Source organism: Elaeis guineensis, chromosome 16 (genome assembly GCF_000442705.2).
Source record: "Elaeis guineensis isolate ETL-2024a chromosome 16, EG11, whole genome shotgun sequence".
NCBI classification, from domain to species: domain Eukaryota; kingdom Viridiplantae; phylum Streptophyta; class Magnoliopsida; order Arecales; family Arecaceae; genus Elaeis; species Elaeis guineensis.
The window spans coordinates 28,851,785-28,875,209 of record NC_026008.2 but is presented as its reverse complement, the minus strand read 5'-3'; the positions used below and the strand labels follow the sequence as shown (position 1 = coordinate 28,875,209).

At 36.6% G+C, this 23,425-nt stretch overlaps 1 protein-coding gene across 3 annotated transcripts; it reads right to left on the bottom strand.

Annotated features, from left to right (window-relative positions):
* Nucleotides 1-1,008: 1,008 nt before the first annotated feature.
* On the bottom strand, nucleotides 1,009-22,418 carry LOC105059370 (uncharacterized). Of its 3 annotated transcripts, none has more exons than XM_010942645.3 (7): nucleotides 22,252-22,418; nucleotides 22,049-22,138; nucleotides 21,803-21,957; nucleotides 3,788-3,908; nucleotides 3,580-3,699; nucleotides 3,426-3,496; nucleotides 1,009-1,423 (listed from the first exon to the last, which is right to left on the bottom strand). In XM_010942645.3, exons 1-7 carry the CDS (start codon nucleotides 22,360-22,362, stop codon nucleotides 1,339-1,341), a joined length of 753 nt encoding a protein of 250 aa, XP_010940947.1. In that variant the 5' UTR covers nucleotides 22,363-22,418; the 3' UTR covers nucleotides 1,009-1,338. The 3 variants fall into 3 exon arrangements, with proteins under 3 accessions (XP_010940947.1, XP_073106454.1, XP_010940946.1); XM_073250353.1 differs by lacking the exon at nucleotides 1,009-1,423 and adding an exon at nucleotides 2,678-2,762; XM_010942644.3 differs by lacking the exon at nucleotides 1,009-1,423 and adding an exon at nucleotides 2,808-3,328 and having other exon boundaries at nucleotides 22,252-22,417.
* Nucleotides 22,419-23,425: the final 1,007 nt, after the last annotated feature.

Below are 23,425 nucleotides of genomic sequence, written 5' to 3'. Positions count from 1 at the left end.
TCCTTTGATTCTCTTCGTATGGGAAAATTAAAAAAATAAATGAAGAAAACAAAACTAGTCCTATCGATTGTTTTCTTCTTCTTTTGCCCCATGGAGATGGGAGAATAGCCGGGGGAATGGGGCCGACTAGAGATGATTAGGAAGCAAGGTTGGCCCCCCAGCTAATGTTTTCGTGTCCTCAGGCCCCTGGCAAGGCTGTCCGATATTTCTATCAAACAGACAATGCATGTGGTTGTGATAAACGAGAGAGACCATATAGAAAAACGGGAGGCATTGATAATTGCTGCTTGTTTTGACAAAGATAAGGAACAACAAATGATAAGGGACACAAGTTGTTTAGTGTAGACTTTCTGTTTTATGGTCGTGTTCATTCTCCAGGAATGAAGTACAGGCTCAGAGGATAGACTGCAACCCAAATGAGATTTATTTTGCAATCTCCAGGAGATTTCTTTCAAATGATATATTTTTCTTTCACTTTAATGGTTGAGTTAGATGGGACAAAGTAACACTATAGCCATCTTTTGCCCACCACTAGCATGTTTAGTGGACCATATCAGTCATTTGATAGAGGCAACAAAAGGGGTAGAAGATGTTTATGCCAAACTAGAAAGAATACACTTCAAGGAAAAATACATGAATACACTTCAAGCATACAAAAGCCAAAAACACAACCCAACAACAAAATTCACAACAGAACAAACTCGTGGACAAAACAAAACAATAAGACAAAAAAAAAAAATATTGTTTAAAGTAGACTATTGTTTAAACATTTTTAAAGTAACTGGTTTATTATGATTGCTAGAGCACTAGGATTTATAGCAAATTAACATTCTATGAAATTCTTTTTTGCAAGTAGAATATGCAGTTCTGTTTACAGAAGGGTTGCCTGTCAGTCTTCTTGAATCACCACCAAGACACCTTCAAACTCCTATAGCATTTACCATATTTGTCTAACTTCTGAATACCATACACATCCATTTTCAAAACACTGTGATAGGACACTATATATAAACAATTTATCATAATGCTCAGGTCAGTGGAGAAAGCTAAAAGTACTTTACTGCATCATCTGAATTCCAAAGGCAAAACATCTAAAGCCTCTTCTCAGTCATCATCCGATTGACCTGATAATGTTTGTTCTGTACTTTATCATAATGTTTAACTGTTTATTCAAACAGTGAAAGGCCACTAGGGAAAGCTAGAAGTATTTTAGTGTCTGAATTCTAAAGGAAAAGCATCTAAAGCCTTTTCTCAATCATCATCCGATTGATCATTGCTTGTTGTTTTTACCTTTTTGAATTTCTCATAGAATTGTTCTCGGTACATGAGATACAGAGCTCAATCATACCACATGCCACATTTTGCTCCTATTGCCATCCTGAGTTTCGTTCCTCGTGATTCAAATTCCACAATAGCTAATCTGCTGTTTGTGTATACATCCACAGAAACAAACATAAGAAATTTTTAGCGACTACTTCACTTAGCAACTGAATTTTAAGGCAACTTTTATGGGATATAATTACATTCTTTTGATTCATACATAACACATTACAAACAGTTGATAATGAATCTAGCAACTATAATGTTGTTATCCACATGTGCAAACATGTGCTCAATTAGTTCCTTAATAACTGACTATCCACAAAAATCAATATTTTGCCACCACCTTATTTAAGACTTTAATTCTTCCGAGCAAATGAAAGTGCTTTTATTTCATATATTTATCTTTGCAATATCAAGAAACTCGAATTTCAAGACTTAGAAAATAAAACATCCATTCATTTGCGTATGAACACTTGCCAACAAAACATGGTGGATTGTTGACGACAAGATTCAAGAAATCCAGAAAAGAACTTGAACTAGCAATTCCGGCATACATTGTAGAGGTTTAATTCACATGAGCCAAGCAGATATGAGCAAGGTTTTAGGATAGGTACAAGAATTAGAGGCTGTGCTTTAAGCTGTTAAGAGGCTTGGCTGCAAATCAATTCACATTGCATAAACCAATTAGGCAATTAGGTAAAGCCCTATAATATGCATGTTACTTTTTTTCTGAAGGGAGGAGAGGAAGAAAGGGACATCTACATGCAACATCTGTCCTTGGGCATTCAATTCATATTTTATCAATTGCATGTTTATCCATCATGCTTACAGAAGAAGATGAAACGATGGGATATAATGCTAACTAGACTCCAAGGTTGCCCATGTCACCTACCATTTTTAGCCTCCAAGCTGGTTATGACATGATGAATATAGGGTTTAGAGTTGGACCCTTTCCACGTATGATTAGTAGCAAACCACTAAATCACAACTCACAAGGTCTTGTGGCTTCCAGCAAGCATTTTCCTTAGCAAATTAAATTATCCTTTCACAACCTAGAATGGTATCATCCTAAGAAGAGAATGTGCTGCATCCTATGAGAAACTAATCAACCGGCCAACGGCCAGGCCAACAGTTATAAGCTCAGCTGGTTGGCACCCATCTCTGCAAAGGGGAGGTTCTGAATTTAATCCCATGATTTCAGACAACTACATATTGTGAAAATAAAAACAAACAAATCAATAGATAAATAGATAGATCAATCAATCAATAAATAAAAACACATTAGTTGGCATGAAGATTTCATTTACATGACTGAATGACATTCCAACTTTCCATCTGCAAAGAGCATTATACTTAGATAACACCATTATCATCGTCCCTGTAATCCAAAACTAGTAAAATATGCAAATGCATTCCACCAAGCAATCCCAGACAGAGACCTATTGCACAATAATTAAGAAGTTGCATTGTGTCAAGCTCAGCTCTAACCAAAAAAATATATATATTGATTACTTGTTGAAACTACTGTTTTCACTATTTTCAGATTTATGAATACATTTACTATGTGATCTGGTGTTGGACAACTAAATATATTCATATCTTACAAGTTCCATAAGGTTAATACTCTAATGCATATTAATAAAATATTTGCACAACTTATGTTATTAGAGACAGAATTCCTAGAAAACTGAGCATACAAAACCCCTTTGGTAGATCATATGTCATGAGTGTCACCATGACAGCCATGTTAGGTTCCTAAGAATCATTTATAGGGCCCTCATCTTCCTCTGGTTTTACAAAGAACTCGATATAAGCAATACGGCTAGGCTGCTGAAGACCAGCAGAATCACTATAAGGGTGATGGACACCTTGTTTGGCCACTGAAACCAGGTGCTGGATCTTCAACATCCCACCTCTCCCAATTGTCACTTTGCTTCCTCTATTGTCCTTAATGACGCTACTAGGAATATTGGAAGTTGTTGCACGAAGGAACTTGTACTTGTACCTATACTCAATAGATTAAACATAGTTTGGTATCATTTATATCAACAAATTAAAAATATGAATTCATAGGGAAATCAGAAAAAACAAGGGTGCAGTACCTGTATGAGACATGGTGATCGCATTGGAATGCGATTAAAAGGTCAGCATTGGCATAGTACGGAAACTCTATCTGCAAAAATTTGTTCATCCATGAAGTGGATTGAGATGCTGGGTTCTTCGATCAATAAAAAATAACAGAGAATCTTTCCAAACCTGCAGATCACCATGACCTTCAGCTCTAAAAGTAACAGAAGGAGGGTCTGGTTGTAGGAGTATCTGGATGCTGGAACCTGGCCATTCGAGATCATCAATTGCTTCTTTCAGCACAGCAGACTGAATATTGCACAAAAGTGGAACCATTATTAAAGATTAATAAAAAAACTTACAGAACCTAGGGGCGAGAGCAGGACAAAGGAATCACCCTAACAGTAAAACTGACAGGAACATTCCCTGTTGGTTCGAAGTGGTAGTCCCAGGATATGGTGTCTGGGATTCTGGTTCTAATCTCCGCATAAATGCAAGCATCAGGGGAATCCACCGACCTAAGATGACATAATAATGATGAATGACTATAGCACAATCACAAACACAAAATGATGAATGCATAACTTGACAACCACAGGGTTATAATCAAAGGTCCTTTCCATGATCAAATAACAAATTGAAGCTCAATCAGCAAATCGTTACATGACAGCTGAATGAAATGCATGACAAGGAAATATAGTTGTCCCTTGGATATTATTTCATTCAATCAAACATCCACAAAAGTGAAACTAATGGCTCTTACTTTAAAGTGTAACAAAAGATGTCTATGTATATGATGAAGAAATGTTAATGTGTATCCATGCAACAAGAGTTGTTTGGCTATTTATCAAAATGATATTGTCATGGCATTTTGTGTTGCAGTTGAGCCATTAATGAAGCCCAAACCAAGTGACAGCAGCTTGTAATACCAGCCACTAAACAAAATCATCCTGTCTTGCTTATGACCTGGCAAAATCCCCTAAACTGATAAGGGGGAAATGGCTTCTGCTCATGGACTGACCGTCATTCTATAAGCTAGATACTGCATCTCCAAAGGTCAGTTAGCCTATTTGCTCATCAGGCACCTCCTAAGCTTTCTAACTAATGAATAAATCCAAGAGCCTCTAACACATGTCCGATACATCTTATTCCTTTTCCTTTCTTTTAATATACATATTTTTTATCTAAACATGTTATTTTTGTAGATTTGTCTCCTATATCTATTTGAGGGTTAATAGCAGGAAACTTCTACCTAGGATAATGTACCCACATTTCAAAACATCCTGGAAATTCAATCCCGCACATTCCAAGTGCTTCCTTCAAGTGTTTCCAAAATACATTACTCCACTCACCAACACCAATACCCACTCCCTTGCTCACTCCTGATTTTGGCAACTAAGGTTTGAGGATAGGTTCGAGCCACTTATCTCTTTATCCTTATCCCATATGTTCCAATTTCTCCATGTAGCCTACTAACTGTGAGCCAACTAAATAAGTCATTGAAATTGTAGTATAACCTTTCATCCTACTCATCATGTATTTCAGGATCTTCATATGAGGAAATGTTTGATGGAGGAGATATATCAACTACATTAAAGGGCGGTCGGGAGGCACCCCCCGCATATGTGTCCACATTTTCCCTGCAACACATGGATGCTTCAGCCAACATCCGATTGAGCTCGTGGATACCATCATGTGATTGATCTTGCGAGGATCTCCGCAGGTTAGTTGCAAAACCGAGGGTGGGTATGGACGCAATGGGGAGAGATAGGTGTCCATCTCCTTCCATACTTTATGATTAATACAATGTGTCATCTTCCATAAGCATGTTCAGCCCCAATACTCAAGTGAGGGAAGGTTTAGGATGGACAGTAGGCAAGAGATTGGGAAAAAAAGGCTGAAAACAATCTAAAATAGAGGTGGCCTGCAATGCATGCTCGAACTATGCAGGAAGCTGGATGCATGGCTGCATTTTCCTTTCCATGCAAGCTTCTTTCAATTGCCATCTGATCAACTTGGAAGGATCTCGGAAGATCAGATGCAACAAAAAAAACAGAGATGAAAAAAAGGGCCGGCAGATGTGTGGCACCCAAATTAGCAAGAGGCACATGGGAGGAGATCGCGGGAGCATGCCTCCACATCCTTTCGCTTTCGATCATTTTTTATTATAGCATGTACCACCTATGGGGCATAATGTGGTTCATCGTGGGTGAGGACAGAAGGCCAGATCTTGCTTTGTAGACCCCTACTCCCTTAATTCCGATTGTCAAATAAAGTGAAAGTTAAAACCTCTTTCCCATAGGGAACGAATGTAGGTTATCCTATCATTTCAGTATGATTAATATGAGTGAAAGCAAGCAATGGAGATTGGACTATATATCTACCTCAAACCCAGAGCTACACTGCACTCCCTCCCTCAAGTATCAAGCTTTCTTTATTTTTTTCTTTGTTTTTCCCTTCCTTTTTTGTCTCTATGACCATGCAAGAGGCTGGTCATACAAGAGGCTGCTATCCTAATAGCAGCCTTCCACTTCCCGCATCACATGAAAGAGGGGACCACAGGAAGGAAGGAGAAAAAAGGGCACAAAGGTCACGAGTCGCCCATAGCAGACCAACGTTCCGAAAATGATGTGGGATGTATATTTTTTTCTGATTTCTCTGCCCTCTCGAGTAGCCAGGCAAGGCATACACAGCAAGTGCCTGCTACCTATGCGTAATACTCAGGTAATACCGAGTATCACTCAATAGGCATGTGTTGCATGGGCCCTACCTACGTATTGAAGAGTGGAATGGTGGTGGTGTTGCGGGCCACTCGTGACCTTCTGCACCCTTTTTTTCCTCTCGCCTCCCTATTTTTCATAAATTTCAAACAATTGGTTGGAGGGGAAAAAAGGGAAAAAAAAATCTTTACTGCTTATTGGAAAGATTTTTTCCCTTTTTTCCCTCCAACCGATGGTTCAAAATTTATAGAAAACAACTACAAAAAGAAAAGGACAATTAAAAAATGATAATGTACAGGTGGATGGATTTTTTTCAGATGAGCTTTTTCCTTTTTTTTCTTCTGATTTTTCCCCTTCAACAAATAGTCCAAAAAAAGGTTGGAAAAAAGATAGAAAAAGAGATGAAATTATGTTGTCTGACATTTTGGTCTTTTTTTTCTTTTATCCATCGAACAATCAAGAAAAATCTAAAAAAAAAAAGATAACTCTGAGAAAAAAGAGAAAAAATTGATCATGGTTGAAAAAAGGAGAAAAAAAATGAAAATGCAATGTGCATAGCCCAGCATCTTTTTTGGGGTTGAAATTTTGGTCATTTTTCTCTTCATCTATTGAACGGTCAGAAAAAAAATTGGAAAGAAAACCTGAGAAGATGATCTCCGGATTGGAGAATAGAATGAATTGTAGTATTTTGCAGGAAGAAGTGGTAGATCTATGCACCGGAATAAATATTTTTGGGGCTCTTTTGGAGGAAAAATATTTTTCTAAGAAAAAAGAGCACAGCATGATCTGCTGCTTTTTTTGGGAGGAGGTGAGAAATTTTAGAGAGATGAAGGCCAATGTTGGCCAGAAAGGAGGGGACGATGAAGTTTTGAAGAGAGGAAAAATATGCGGGGTTGTTTCTCGCCGTTTTCGTCAAGCTTCAAAATGAATAATGCGAGAACATGAGAGCAAATAGCTTGGGAAAGGGAAGCTTACTTGGATCTACCATTGCTTGGTTGAATCCAAGATGGGTTGGAAAAAGTGGGGATCCGGCCATTTGGAGCTGTCAATGGCTGCCGCTACCTAGTTCGGCCGCTGCTTGGCTAGATCCAAGGACATCTCAACTGGATCCAGCCAATTTGGGCCTGTAGAATAGTGGATCTATGCCACAGCCTTCCTCTCGACTGCTAGAGGGAAGGGTCAATGACCCCTAGAGGGATAGGCCGGATGGCTAGTGGTTTTTTGCATGGAGCTTGGGGGTTTGATAGTAGGAAGAAAGTAGTTTTTTTTTTTTTGGGACAACGGGGCTATGGTCAGAGAGGATGGGAATCTTTTAGATCCATCCTCTCAAGTGCCGGAGGAGGGCATTCATGGCCACCAAAGGAAGGTCTAGCGGATGGGGGCAATGAGAAGGGGTTTCACGGTGGGGGGGGGGGTTGGGGAGGGGTTCACGGTAGGAAGGGACGATTGGAAGGGGATTCAATCTTTTTTTTTTTTTTTGGGATCATCCAATTTTAGCAAGCCATCACCGCTCTGCCTATGAGTGGGCCACACGGCGGGCAGCGATTGTTTTTCTTTCTTTTTTTAAATTTCCTCCTTTCGATCCATGGGTATATCCACATACACATTTCTATGACGGTTTTCATAATACAGAAGATAATTTTTTTAATGTGTAGGACTGCATATCCCACATAAATTTTCAGAAGAAAAATCAAATAAACCTTTTAAAAAAAATCCTCATGCTACAGTTGCCTATTTTTTAATTACGATGTAGAGTTCTTCCTTACATCTAAAGTTTTTTTCCATGCAATATATGTTTCCACATCTTAAGTTTAAAAAAAAAATTTCTTTGATTGCTATTGTTCATTGTCGAACCTTTTCAGGCTTCTCAATTATGACGGTTCAGCCGATTGGGAACAAAGCTAAAGGAAAAAGCTACAAGTATTGGCTTTACTTTCAAAATTTATTGTTTTTGCTTTTTAATCAATATATGCAATGTTTATGAAGAACAATATTTTTTATTTTTTAAGCTAGAATTTTGATTCCCTATTCCAATCTTTCTCACTCTTCATACAGGCAAATTGCTCATTGATTAATTATATATCGTGCATTATTTTGTTTGATATTTGGTTTTGGTTTTAATTGCAGAAGTGGATTTCGTTAAAATATCACCGAAATTAATGTTGGAAGAAATTGTCTGTAAGCTAGCACTCCTAAGTCCTATTTACAGTATCGAATTAAGCCTTCTTTAGATCTTTTGTAGATTTCGTAGGTGCGCAGGATGAGGTATCGAAGGTAGCCAAGGTTTGGGAGTGTTCCAATATTGATGAAGTTATGTCGGAAGAAGATGTCATATTGATTGCTTTAAAAAAAAATAAGGAAAAAATTAGGATTTGAAATCAAGGATTTCTATTTTACCGATAAGGAATATATTAAATATCTATATCAAAGAATGTATAATGCACAAGCAGATCTTGAGATTGAGTTAAGGCAATCAAAACGAGAGTATGAAGTATAGTTGAGAAGGCATAAGACATTTATGATTGAATTTGATGAACTTAAAAAAGAATTGATGAAGTATAAGAAAATGTTCCATGATGATGGTGAATCGTCTGCTAGAGAAAATTGTGGTTGAAGATGTTTATTCATCCTTTTTTCGATGCCTGGCTTAAATGTGTTTTTGGTTTTCTCTGACCCTGTCAGTTTAGCACCTACCGTCCGGCTTCTTTTGCTCCTATCTTTTGTGTGTGTGTGCGCGTCTATATGGCAAAAAAGTTGTAACAAAAATCCAACTTAATGCAGAAAGATAATCACGTAACAGACTTTGCTAGATTTTTGTGCGTATATTCCAATGTCAATCTTTTTTTGAAAGCTGTTTAATATAGCTTTTCTTGTTTGCTCAAACAGATAGAATGTTCTTCACAAAAACATTTAGGCATGATAATAGCAAACAAAGACATGGTTTCCAATGAACTTAGATCTTTGGTGATAGCCATCTGAACTTTCAAAAAGATCCACATGCTTCCGAGAGAATTTTTTCCCCTAGGAGGAATAATTTAGTAGCTAGCATGAATTAGCTTTTTGTTTTCCAAAGAAAATCTTGCATGTATGATGGATGAGGTTAAATGCTTGATTAAAAAGAAAAAAAAAAAAAGAGAGAATGCTCTGCTCGGTTGATTCACCAACTTTCAATATATGCTTCATATCAAGGAGTTTAGTGCCACAATGGTTGTTCCAATTCTACTGAAGGTTGTTAAGTTAAGATGTCCCAGTAACATCATATTTAGATGATTCATCCTTGATAAGTTACTAGAAAAAAGTTCAATAAAAAAAAACTAGGAAAAAGGAAAGAATCAATCAAATCACCAAAGGTTATATGGGATAAGTTACCACTATTAGATGGAAGTGCTGGTGGCCAAGACCAGGTTAGATTTTGGAACCGCATGTGTGTGTGTGTGTGTGTGTGTGTGTGTACATATGTATATGTATGTATATGTATATACATATGTATATGCATGTATGTGTGTATGTATGTATGTATGTATATGTATGTGTGTATGTATATGTATGTATGTGTGTGTGTGTGTGTGTATATATGCAGATATACACACACACACACACACACACATAATTGAGCAATTAACTAAAGTGTTATAGAATAAGCCACAACTAAGATTGGTGGCCAAGACCAAGTTGTTAGATTTTGGAACTGCATGTATAGATACTTGCATATATATAGATCTATACTTATATCTATGTATGTGTGTGTGCATGTATGTATATATATCTATGTATGTACATATGTATGTATGTATATCTATGTATGTACATACGTATGTATGTATATGTATGTACGTACGTATGTATGTATATGTGTGTATGTATGTCTATGTATGTATGTCTGTCTATGTATGTCTATGTATGTATGTCTGTCTATGTATGTATGTATATGTATGTATGTCTATATGTGTGTGTGTGCATATATATATTTTTATATATATGCATGCATATGTATGCAGATATATTTATGTATACATAAGTACATATACATATCTATCTATATATATGCACATACACCTATGCGTCCATATTGCTCGGTGTATATATCTATATACATACACCTATAGTGATCTATACCTAGGCATATATAGCTATGTAAAACATATACCTTTGTACATGTGACATGAGCCCATCCAACTAATCTATCCATCCATCTAATCTGTCCATCCATCTAATCGATCCACCCATCTAATCAATCCATCGATCTATGTATCTATCTAGCTATGGATCTATCCATCTATAGATCTATGGATCAATCCATCCATCCATCTATCCATATATGTGTGCGTGTGTGTGCACACGTCTGCATATATATATATATGTGTGTGTGTATCTTTTCATGTATGTATTCGTATATATGCATCTACATGTATATGTAAATAAATCTATGGATATATGGATCTATGCATATATATCTATGTGTGTGTGTGTACATATATGTATATATGTATATACATATATATGTATGTATATATGCATATATATACCTATGTATAGTCACCTACACACACGTATATACCTATGCATATACATACATACACCAACATAGATATGTGCGTGTATATATATAGCTGTGTACATTTATACCTAGGTGTATAAACCTATGTGTATGAATATCTATGTATGTAAACCTATGTCTGAATATCTATGTATGTAAACCTATGTCTGTATACATCTATGTATATATATCTAAGTATATATATGTGTGCGTCTGTGTGTGTGAATATATAATTATGTGTGCGTATATCCAATAAGATGACCTTTCTTTTCTGATTACAGCATCATAAAAATAATAGATTTTTTTTTTGGGTAAATTACAATGACATCCCTTCAACTCTTCATGATTTGCACTTACACCCCAAAAGTTCTAATTTTTTTCAATTAGACCCCAAAACTTTGATTTTTGTTACAATGTGACCTAGCTATCTAGCAAAGGTCTAATGCCATTAACAACAACTATCAAATTACTAATTTACCATCTTATTTTAAAATTAAAAAAAAAAACTGTCCATAAATTACAAAGGTATCCCTTCAGAAAATTATGCTTTTCATATAAACCCCAAAATTTTCACAAGTTATACTTGGCCCCTCCCTTGACTGTTATATCTACAGCTACTTATGGGATAAAATCCTTCATATTAACCATCATATCCATCTTTCTGAAACTCTATTTCAGTGCCAACAAACCTCTTATGACCATATTCAAGAGATTTGCAAGAGATCTTGCTTGTAAAAATAAAATATTTTGAGAATAAAAGAGGATGAAAGAGAGCAGTTACATCCTTTAGAAGTGAAGTTCGAAAAAAGGAGTTAAATGATACATATCCTTCGGAAATGGAGTTTAGGAAGAAGAGGAAATGGAGTTTAGGAAGAAAAGGCATGGCTGCAATTCCTCTTCCAAGGTGGCGGCGGCACCTCCTCCACCACCAATGATTAGGATGTCAGAATCCAAAAAATCCACAAGCTCGATTATTCATATTTTTCCTAAAATAAACCATCCAATAATTGTTAGATAACAGATATATACATTAATTACAAGATTATAAACATCATGAATAATCGAGACTACTCCTTTGAGACTCACATGCTAGAAGTGTGATCTTCAACATTTCTTTAACTTTCTGATTTTTGTTGTTTTGACCTCTATAACAAAGACTTTATTTCTCTATTTTTTTCTTCTCTAGTTTCATAGTTCCTTAATTTGTACAAATCCTAATTCTATTATGATTTAATAAATGGGTGGTGTTTGGCTTCTTTTTCATTCAAAGAAAGAGAACTGAAGCTTCATTGGCCTACAGGTTCCCCTCTCTTCCTCCACCTCTACATTTCCCATGGGGAACTCAACTCCACTAGCAGGTACTGAGGGTTTCAGATCAAACTAAAAAAATAAGACATGAAGGGTTTCAGATATCATCATGAAATGGAGAAAATGAGGGTCCAAGGATCCTCATCCACATATAATCATGCAACAGCATATAGCTTAACAAAACTTACAAAATCTCTCTTCTATTCAACTCAAAAACAGTAAAAATTTTCTTCTCAATCTTACCAAAACAAGAAGAGGAGCTAAGTCCATAGTTAGCTCCAACCCAAAGAGCTATCCCTAGAGACTCGTGAAAAGGAGCTCCACAACACAAAAGAACAAAGAACAAAAGATCAAAAGGATCGAAAACTTTAATAATAAAAAAGGAACGGATCTCATCTCTTCTTTTTCTAATTAAACCACATTAACTACCAAGCAAAACTCAAGACAAAAGAAAATGAAAAAAAGAGATAGATCTCAACTCTTCATCTGGAAATCCTTTCCCATGACCTCAACAAAAGTATAGAAAGGGCGAGAGAGAAGAGATAATCGCCAATAACATAACAATAAAACCTCCCAACTTACTGACCCACTTTATCATCAAATAACAAAAAAAAAAGCCATGAGTAAGAAATAGAGAACAAGGTGGTTCTATGCTCAAGAAGAAGAAGAACCATCCAATGGAGCACCGGATCCCTCACCTCCTATTGGATAACTCCTAGCCAATAGAAAGAAAAAGGAATGCAGAGGAGTCACATGATGGCCACATGATCTCCTCCCTTCCCGCCAAAAAAACTAACACTAGTCGAGGAAGGAAGGGTATTTATGGAATATAATGTTTAAAGTTACATCACGTAACAATCACATATTCACGAATCCAAACAATGATGGACAGTAGGGGTACGTTGCAACCAAATCTTAAGTTTTGGCATCTAATGGAAAAAATTTAAAGTTTTGGGGTATAAGCGCAAATCACAAAAAATTGAAGGGGTATCACTGTAATTTATCCCTCTTTTTTTTTTGCACTCCTGAAGAAAATACAAAGAGATCAAGATTAAGATTTAGAATGCCTTAGTGTTAGGAAGTTGATCAATGTTTTGTTTTGCGTAGCTAACTATGTTGCTAGTGAACAAGGAGGCCTATACCTGCTTGATCTTGGTGGAGATTCTTTAGCTTTCTTATGTTATAGGGATTATTCATTCGATGGCACCATCATTCAGAACATCCATCCTTCTCAAATTTGAATTCTATTATTCATCTAGAACTATCATCTTGTAATATGTTTTTAACTAGTTAAGTATTTTGTTACTTTTTCAATTACTTTCACACGACTTAGTTATACCATCTAAAGAAGAAGGAAAAAGTGTCTAACATGTTCAGAATATTTCATTAAAAAAATCTAAAATCCATTTAATGTGAATATCAAAGTATTTAGAATTTATAATGGAGGCGAATATATGTCCAATGGGTTTGATGATTGTCCTTTGGATCAAGGTATTCTTTAAAAGATACTATGCATAGCCACAAACCCACAAGTGGAGTTACGGAAAGGAAGAATCAGCATCTACTTAAAAGTATCCCATGCATTATTTTTACAATATATGCTCCAAAATGTTATTGGGGTGACATTGTACATATTGCATCTTATTTGAAGAATAGAATTCTTTGTTCTTTCCTGATTTCTAAGAGTTCAAATCAAGTATTATGCCCTCAAGAACCGCATGTTCTATCATTCATAGAGTTTTTAGTTGTGCGTAGATGGTACATAATCTCAATCTAGCTCAGGAAAAGTTGCATCTTTCTAGACTTTTGGGTTAGGTGTTCTGAAATTGTATATAATAAAAAGCATATGTAATTAGATGTTGCATTTCATGAAGATATTCCATACTATTCAAAAACAGGTCATACTGCAAGACAATCTTTTGGTTTTGATGGAACTAAGGTGCATAAACATGTTTTTCCTCTTGTTGTTAATAAACTATCTAACACATCCCAGACTGAGGAGGTTTCTAGATCATATACATCAAAAGACAAATGATAAGATCTCCAAAAACACGAACTCAATTTAAAATACCAAATGGAGATCCAAATACAAGATCCAAATACAATTATCAATTCCCTTATCTCTCCTTGTTGATGATTAGTTCCCCAGTGCTTTGAGACAACAAAAAGGGCTTTGTACTTCAAGTACCATCAAGCACTTTTTCTCATTTGCGTTAACTTTCCTCTTCTTATAAATCTTTTGTTCTTCGTAACTCCTTCCATCCATGTTCCTAAGACTTTTCAATTCTCTTAGAATCCTAAAAGGAGGAAGGATATGGAGGAAGAGATGGAAGCACTTGATATATACGAGACCTAGAAACTGGTTTTGTTGCTTATAGGAAGCACACCATGGGACGTTGATGAGTGTACACTATCAAGTTTCAACCTAATGAATTAGATAAGATACAAGGCATGTTTGGTTGCTAAAAGCTACACTCAAACCTCTGCTGTAGACTACTCAAGGCTTTTTCCCCCGTAGCAAAATCAAATTTCATAAGAGTTTTGATTTTTTTTTCTTTTAGGATGGTCTCTTTATCAATTAGATGGCAAGAATGAATTCCTCCATGGAGATGTTATTGAGGAAGCTTACATAGACCCACTTTCGACTATGTCTCTAATCAAATGGGCAAAATCGGCTGGCCAATCCACCGCACTTGGTATGATAAATTTGTCAAAACATTATTTGACTCTAGATCTAGGAGAATTAAAGCAAGTTACTCATAATTAAGAAGACTCCTTTCAGACTTTTGTTCACATTATTCATGTAACAATATCATGTGATGAGCAATGATTTGACAAAAACTAGAGTTGTGAAAGGGTAGAGTTTTGAGATTATAATCAGGATTCCTTAGGTACTTTTTAGGTATTGAAGTAGCCCATTCTCATGGTAGTGTAGTTATTTCCCAAAGTATGTCTAAAATCTCAAGCATTCAAGACTTCTCGATTGCAAGCCCGTAGATACTCCTATAGAAACTAACTTGAAAGTTTTATGTGGATCAAGGATAGCTGCAGAGAAATCCAAATATGTGTTTAAGACTAGTAGGACAGCTTATGTACTTGATTATTACTAAACTAAAGATTACTTATTCTATTTATGTCTAAAAGGTGCACCAAGTTGTGGCATATTATATGGTACTCAAGTGAATCATAAGGTGATGCTGATTTGGTTGGCTCTCCATTTGATGGAGGATCAAAATCTAAATATTATGCATTCATGAGGGGAACATTGTTACTTGGAAAAACAAGAAACAACCTATTGTTGCAAGATCTAGTGCTAAAGCTCTCAACCAATTGCACTAACTACACGAGGAGTGATATGGCCTATTTGAAATTAGGGTCATGGTTTCACAGCCTATTCCTCTTGAATCTTGAATGTCACAATCAAGCAGTTGTTCAGAATTTGCATTGCCAACAACTCGATCTTTCACAAAGGGATGAAGATAAAGCATGATATTAATCTAACAACTAATATGCATTCCACTTCTTACAAGAACCATTTATACAAAGCTCAGCTAGCTATAGAGGGACAAACGTGTTCATTAGTCCCTTTTCCGTAGGTTACAATCACTCTCATCTTCAAACATCTATACCACACTCATACACTCAAAAGTGGAAAAATACACATCCAAGAATTGGGAATATATTTATTGATCTAATGTTAAATATTTAAATTTAATGGAGATTATAGCGATCTAGACTAGCTCTCATATGCCCAATAATAGTAGAATATATATTATTATTTAAAGGATTTTTTTGCTTACTACCTTCCTAAATATTAGAATTTGCATGAATACCCTCCCATGATATTTGCTTGTATACCCTCATAAAATACTTGTTTTGCATGTAAACTCTTATTTTTCATTTTTTTCCACATGTACCCATGCTATCTAATGCCATTAAGAAGTTAGTGGTTTAAAATTGAAATGATTGAAATACCCTTAATAAACATGCAAAAATAAATATTTATAATAGTATACATGCAAATAGCAATTCTACAAGGATATTCATGCAATTTCATATGTTCAGGAGGGTATCCATGCAAAAAAAAAAAAAAATTCTTGGATGTTTTTGTGTAAATATCCTCCTACATATTGAAATTTGCACAAATATCCTTTCAAATTGATATTTGCATGCACGCCCTCACAAAATACTATTTTTGCATGAACACCTTTAACACAACAATTCAACTGATATCATTAGCCAAAATCATATTTATTTAAATTAAAAATTAATTAAAATTATGAAATTATATTTTTACTTCTGAAGCGGATAATAAGTTAACAGGTCTCGCAAAAAACTTATCCAATCTGTTAAGCTTTCCTTCTTCCCATGCATCGCTCTCTTCTCCCTCTCTTCCTTTCGTCAAAGTTTCACCACCAAAATCTAAGTCCTTTCATTGCCACCAGCGTTCTTCCTTCATTGAATCCTTTTTCACATGAAGATGGCCAAGTTCTGCCTTTAGCTTTACGAATTATTTAAAGGAAAGCATTGTGAGAGATTTGCATCATTTATCTTTTAGTGTCTAAGATTCAACAATATTTATCTTTTAGAACTGGAAAACTTCTCACATGTGCACAGATGGCTGATTTAAAATCACTGTGACAAATGGATCCCATATACTGGATCATTTCTTCTTCCAAAAAGTTAAAGCTCCAAAGAAAAGTAGCTTAAGATACCCAACATAAGGTATGGCCTTCTACCACATGATGCAGAGGTTGTTAATGAGTTCAAAGCATGGTTCGCCGTACCACCCCATATCAAATGGTACAAATCATACCATACCGTACCGGTATCGATGGTATGCCGAACCATCCCATACAGACATGGGCATACCATACTATACTGCATACCAACACTATAATGAAATTTCACTAGTATGGGTTCCGGTATCGAGATAACGAACCTTGGTCCGAAAGATTCTAAAGTCCTTCAATAGTTTTGCTCGGGATGATGGATATTGTTCTTCCATCCAAAAGAACAACAATTGTAAGGAAGCTTGATCATTACAATCTGTCATGCACCTTTAAGATATTCTAATCCTTTTCTATATCCTAATACGCACCCTCTTATATGCATCTATAACAATAAAGATTACAAGCCAATTTTCCATAAAATAAGTTATCATGTTTGTTATAAGTGAAAAAGAAAGTAGAATAATCTCATAATTAGTGCAAGAACTTCCATGACTATCTTTGTTATCTAATTATCGAATCTATCTTTTTCTAAGCAACATTTTCATAGAAAACATTAAGGGGCGAGTACTGGACTAATCTTAGTGTTACAACAAGTTGAAATAGACAAAAATAAAATTAGAATTTTTTGCATGTATACTCTCCTAAATATGTGAAATTGCATGAATACCCTTGCAAAGCTATTATTTGCATGTATACCCTTATAAATGTTTCTTCTTGCATATATACCCATTAAAAATATTTCAACTAAAACTTTAAACCATTAATTTCTTAACGGCGTTAGATAGTGTAGGTACATATGCAAAAAAAAAAAAAAGAATGATATACATGCAAAACAATTTTTTTATAACAATATACATGCAAATATTAATTTTAAGAGGGTATTCATGCAATTCCATTATTTAGGACGATATATATGCCAAAAAAAAAAACTGATTTAAAGTATTTATTATTTTGAATTGTATCAGGTTGAAATAGAATGAGTTGAGTCTCATTCATGTTCACCTCATTTTTTGAGCTTAGAAATCTAACACGTGTTTGACTCAATAAATAATCAAGTAAGCTGATTTCGTGCTGAATTTCGAGTCAAACACTTGCTGCTCATGATGAACTCACTTGTTTGAAAGCCTACATGGGGTGGGCCCAAGCCTCAAATTTCAAGCTTATGCTCTCTCCAAGCTTAGTTCAAGCAGGCCCAAATCTAGCTCAAGCCTGGCCCCTAGCCCATTTTACTTCATTCTGTATCTAGCTTGATTTGAAAGCCCATTTTACATATATATATATATATATATATATATATATATATAGAGAGAGAGAGAGAGAGAGAGAGAGACGCACAAAAAAAAAGTGAACCATTCATTTAAAAATTAATGGTGCAGATTAAACAATTCTATGCCTACATCGTCTCCCATTTTATTTCCATCCATCCTCCACTATCCTCTCCTCTTTACGAAGGTGCCACTTCTCGTTGCCACTATGAACATTGTCTATTCCATCCAATTGGTCTTCATAATTTGGCACCACAAATATCATCTATGATAACCATTTCCATCAAAGAAACATCTACACCATCAACACCTTGCACCTCTCTCTTGGCCTCTCTCTCTCATCACCATCAACCACTCACCATAACTAGAGTCCATCCACAAGTGACCATCCATATTTTGACATCATCGGCCTAAAGCCATTGGGCTGCCAAAGCCACACCTCTTCTAGTGATTTCACCCATTCCTCCACTTCTCTCTCTCATTTACGTCTTATCGCCCCCATCTTTTTTTCCCATGCTCCACCTTTCTCTTTGTGTCAGACCTATGTCAAATTTAAGCAAGGCTTGGGCCTCATGGATCTAAACTCATACTGAGACAGACCTAGTTTTCATTTTTGGAGCTGGACCAAGGCTAGGTTTAGATTGACTTCTAAATATTTTGGTCCAAGCCCAAGTCTAAGAACGGCTGGACCAAACCTAGTTCATTAGCAGCCCTAGGCCACAAGCATGAGGTTGAGGCAATGGGTGGCACATAGAGTCCTACCTATCTTTCTTGTCCTCTTCATTGCTCCAGAAGTAGCAATGTTGTGTGACATAGTGTATGACAATTTGCATCATTGCTTGACATTTATACATTTCTTAAGTGAGCAATTGTACCTATTCATAGGCATAAACTTCAAGAACCTTGTGCCTAATTGACAATTCACATTAAGATAGTTTGTTATTAGCTTTTTTTATTAATTTAAGCATCTACCATGTAGGACAATCATATATCCCAGTGGATCTCTGTGGTTTCCCACTCCTCTAGTAGCTTAAATTTCATTTTTTAATATAGCTTGCTTATAAACTATTTGGCTTATTAGAACCATACTTGCCAACTACTTTCAGCATCACATATTAGCCATACTTGCATTCCTGCCAATTTAGCACAATGATTGAGAGATACACTTGATGGGAAACCAATTGGCATGCCCTCGCCCTTTCCTCCTTTTTCAAGTTTGACACAGTGATGAGCATTATTTTCTTCTCTTGCATAAATGTTCTGGCATAGTTTTGAGTATTATAACCTAATTATGGGTGAGGTTAGGATAGAGATAAACAAGCTTAACAAATTTTAGTAACTAATCATAAATCGATATAAAAGTGGGCTAAAAAGATAAAAGTGAGCCTAAAGCTCAGAAAAGCCAAATGGGTTTGACTATAATGAACAAATTCCTAAAACTTTCAACCATGGGCCTAAAGCCTAAAACCTAGTGCAAACCTAACTTGACTTGAATCAACTTCAATTTATAATTCAAAACTATCTGACCACCATGAAATGAGGAGAAGGCGAAGCAAGGAGTGTGCAAGAAGTAGAGATAGAAGGGGATAAAGGTGAGGCTGCTAGACCATTCAAGAGGAAAGCTAATGGAAGAATGCAACATGGGGCAAATATGGGGAGTAGAGGGGAGGAAGCCAAAGCCACTAAATATTGTAGAGAGGAGGTTGTGGATTTTAATCTGTCATGAACGGGAGGCCAAATGTAGGAAGCAGCGGGGGGAGAGGGGGGTGGGGTTGTGGGGAGAGTGAAGGGAAGGAGGCCATTGCCATTGGAGGCTAAAAGGGGAGAAGGGCATGGCCACCAAACTATTACAAAGGAGTAGGTCATTGGCCTCAAAAGGGATTGGTTAGAGGAAGACGGACACCATGGAAGCAAGATGGCAGGGAAGGATGTTGTTGTGCTAGACCTTGAGGAGAAGAGAATTATGGTAGTGGGTCAAGCAAATTAAGAATTGAACGATGAAATTTGATTAAAGGGGTTCTAGGGTTCTCTTTCTTGAATAGTGGTGTATTCATTCTAGACATCCATCAAAAGCTAATGGATGGCAAGATTTCATTGAACAAATATCGCATGTAAATATTAACATATATAAAATAATTACCATTTAATATATTCCAAAAATATAATACAACATAGTAGAATATATCATTCAATATATTTAGGTTTATTGTGTGTGTTCTAGTCAAGCTAAAGTTGCTTGGGCCTAAGTTTTTAGGCCCAACCCTAACACAGACCTTAAAAGATTGGGCCAAAAGCACAGCTACAGAGGCCTCAGTCCCTTTCTAGACCATTTCTAATCTAACTATTAAGCTTTGGAATTTCATTCAAGTCTCAAGAGGTCCTTAACTCCAACCTTAGCATCTAATAATCACTTTAGGAGGCATATTCACAATGTTCATGCTTGCTTAGGGTTCAGTGGAAGTAACTTGCCTTCATGTATAATTTTTTGGTGTTATTTAAAAAAGAAAAATCCAAATTTCACTTAAGTTTCTCAGATTGCCCATAACAGCAATCACATCCAATGACAGCATTCTTTTTTATGTAATCTTGATCATTCCTCAGCTCCATATGCTCACGGCAATAGTAATGTGATGCAAGACAATAACCAATCTGATTCAACCATTCAAATATTAAGGGCAGTTCTCTGATTTCAGATTTTATATGTTTTGCTTTTTCAAGAAAAATATCAGCAAGCTAACCACTAATGTAGAATCAGTTATGAATCAGTCAATTGAATGTCAAACTAAACTAAATTTGGCTCTCTATAAAGAGGAATATCCAGAAAACAAACAACACCTATATCTGTTTTTCAGGCTGAGAAGCTCTCTCAAATGTCAAACTTAACACATATGGTCGTAATAATATAATCAAGCAATAATAAGAGGGCTCTACTTTGCTTTCACCTAAAGATGATCACCAAAAGTTTGCAGAAAATATCCACACTCGATTTAATGATTCTGACCAAATGTTGCTTTCTACTACAGTTCTTCTCATATTGTTTGACTGAAACCATAAATCTACAAGATCCCAGTAGGATCCAGGTCTTCCCAGAATATCATTAATCTGAAAAATGTCCTTGCGGAGCTTACCTGATTTAAATCCTTCTCTTGACAATTTATAATGACCAATTGATCCATAAAGTAGTCTACCTAGTGGTTTTAAGTCTCTTCGTTTGAACATGGAGAGGGACCCTCTCAAATCCTCCATGCTGTATCAAAAGAACCAGGAGAAAATTTTGTTACAGCATCCAAGGAAATAGGTGAAGAGATGATCTATGAACTCACCATTAGGGTATTTGTCCATAAATCAGCTTGCAAGAAGTACAGAAGAGTACTTCCCATACTTTGCCAGCTACAGTGAACCTCCCAAACTCATATTTCTTCCCTCTAATCTTTCTATATCTCAAGGTTCAATAAGTTTATATGCTCCTGCTAACAAGTTGGCACTCCTTCTAACTTATCATGCCCCTTTTAATCATATGTGGTGCCAATGCATTATCAGACAAAGCTGAATAAATGGACAATAACACATCCCAAAACCATCTGAATTTCATAATAATCATAAATAACCCATAAAATATGTATGTTTCATTTCCATACACTCTGAGGTCTGCAGATATAAAAGCATTCTTAAACACGCTCAATCAATCGAATAAGCATGCATACAAAATGCTTATTGGAGAAAACATCAAGCAAATACTATGCATATCGATTCAGGACTACTGGCTCAAAAGAGGAAGATTGCCCACAAGATTTATAACGGGAAATCTCAAGAAAAAAAGCATAAATTTAATAGGGCTTCAGAGCCTACTTAAGAAGGAGCTGCATATCAGGACCAGGATACCGGATTTCGATCACAGGGGCATGCCCAGGCGCAGAAAATGTGTTGAGGCAGTCGACGAACAGCCCCAAACTCAGTCCAAACCTCGGCCGCCCCTCCGCAGCATACTCATATACCAGAAATAGCTTCAAATGATCACGATTTTCATAACTAATTAGATAATTTGACACAATTTAAAGGCAATTTGAGTATTTTGAGTCTCTGGCTGAGGGATACCTCGCGCTTCAGGTAGACCTTGGCCTGGAGGCAGCCGGTCTCCTCCACGATGAGGACGATGCCGTGTTCCGATAGCTCGACGACTGCATCCTGAGTACAAATGGAATGGAGACCCTAAGAACCTTAGAAAAGGAAAAGAAGAAGGGGAAAAGGCATGGAGGGAGAGAGAGAGGGATGGGAGAAGGGAGGGAAGAGTCTGAGACCTGGTGACGCTTCCAGCGGACGGAGGAGAGAGCGTCGACCATGCCCTGAACGCTGTCGAGCTGGCATACGAGATCGGGAGCATCGTCGGCTCCCCCACTGGACGAGGTCATCACCTTCGATTCTCTTTCTCCCGCATTTCCCGCCCAGTTTTCCCCTAAATTTGTTGTCTCCCCGATGGAGGCCTGAAAGCTTTTGAGAAAAACTCAAACCCGAGTCTGACCCAAGCCCGGGCAGAACCCAACGCGAACCTGAATGGCCAGCCCCATCAGATTTTCAGCTGCACCAACTCTATTCCCTCTCTTAAAAAATTTAAAAAAAAAAAAACTTTAAGCCATAACCTCTAGATTTTCAGCAAATTTTCCTGTGACTCCTCCACCTCCCTCTGCCCGTAGCTTCTCCCTGCCCAGTACCCCACCTCCGGTGCCACTTGTGGCTCCTCCACATGCAGCTCCTCCGACCTCAGTCCTCCTCCCCCCAGTGCTTGTGGCTCCTCTGCCCTTGTTCCCCTCCCTACAGTGTCTGCAGCTTCTCCATGCCACACCCCCCCTCGATGCTTGTGGCTCCTCCACCCTCAGTTCTCCTTCCTCCCCCCTCCCCTCTGGTGCCCGTAGTTCTCATCGTCGACACCCCAGCCCTACAACTGCCAGCCCCGAGAGACCACCATTGCGGCCGCCGCCATAGGAGATGAGATTGGAGCTCGAGGGAGAGAGAGATTAGAGACTTAAAAGAGGGGCACGAAATCTAGAAGGATTTAGGGAGCTCGTTGATGCCGCATCCTTATTTTTCATACCTCCATCATTCAATATTCAATAACTCAGTTGTCAACTTTCTCCAAGCCTACAAAATATAAGGAGTATTATAAAAAATATAGATAAATTTTAATAATTTATATAAAAAATAGTAATACAAGAGAACATAGATAACAGATTTCGAAGTCACTTTTTTATACATAAAAAAATATGAGTAAATTATTTTACTATCTAAATGTTGCTTAGGAAATATTTACTTAAGAAAATATAGATTCTTAGGTAAATTTTTTACCCACAAAAGAACGGACCTAAAAGAGGATAAGTTATTCCTGGAGTTTTTTTAAAAATATTATTTTTTTAAAAAATTGATTCTCAAAATATCTCTGGTTTAAACTTATTTATGGATTTACCATAGTTTGGTTGA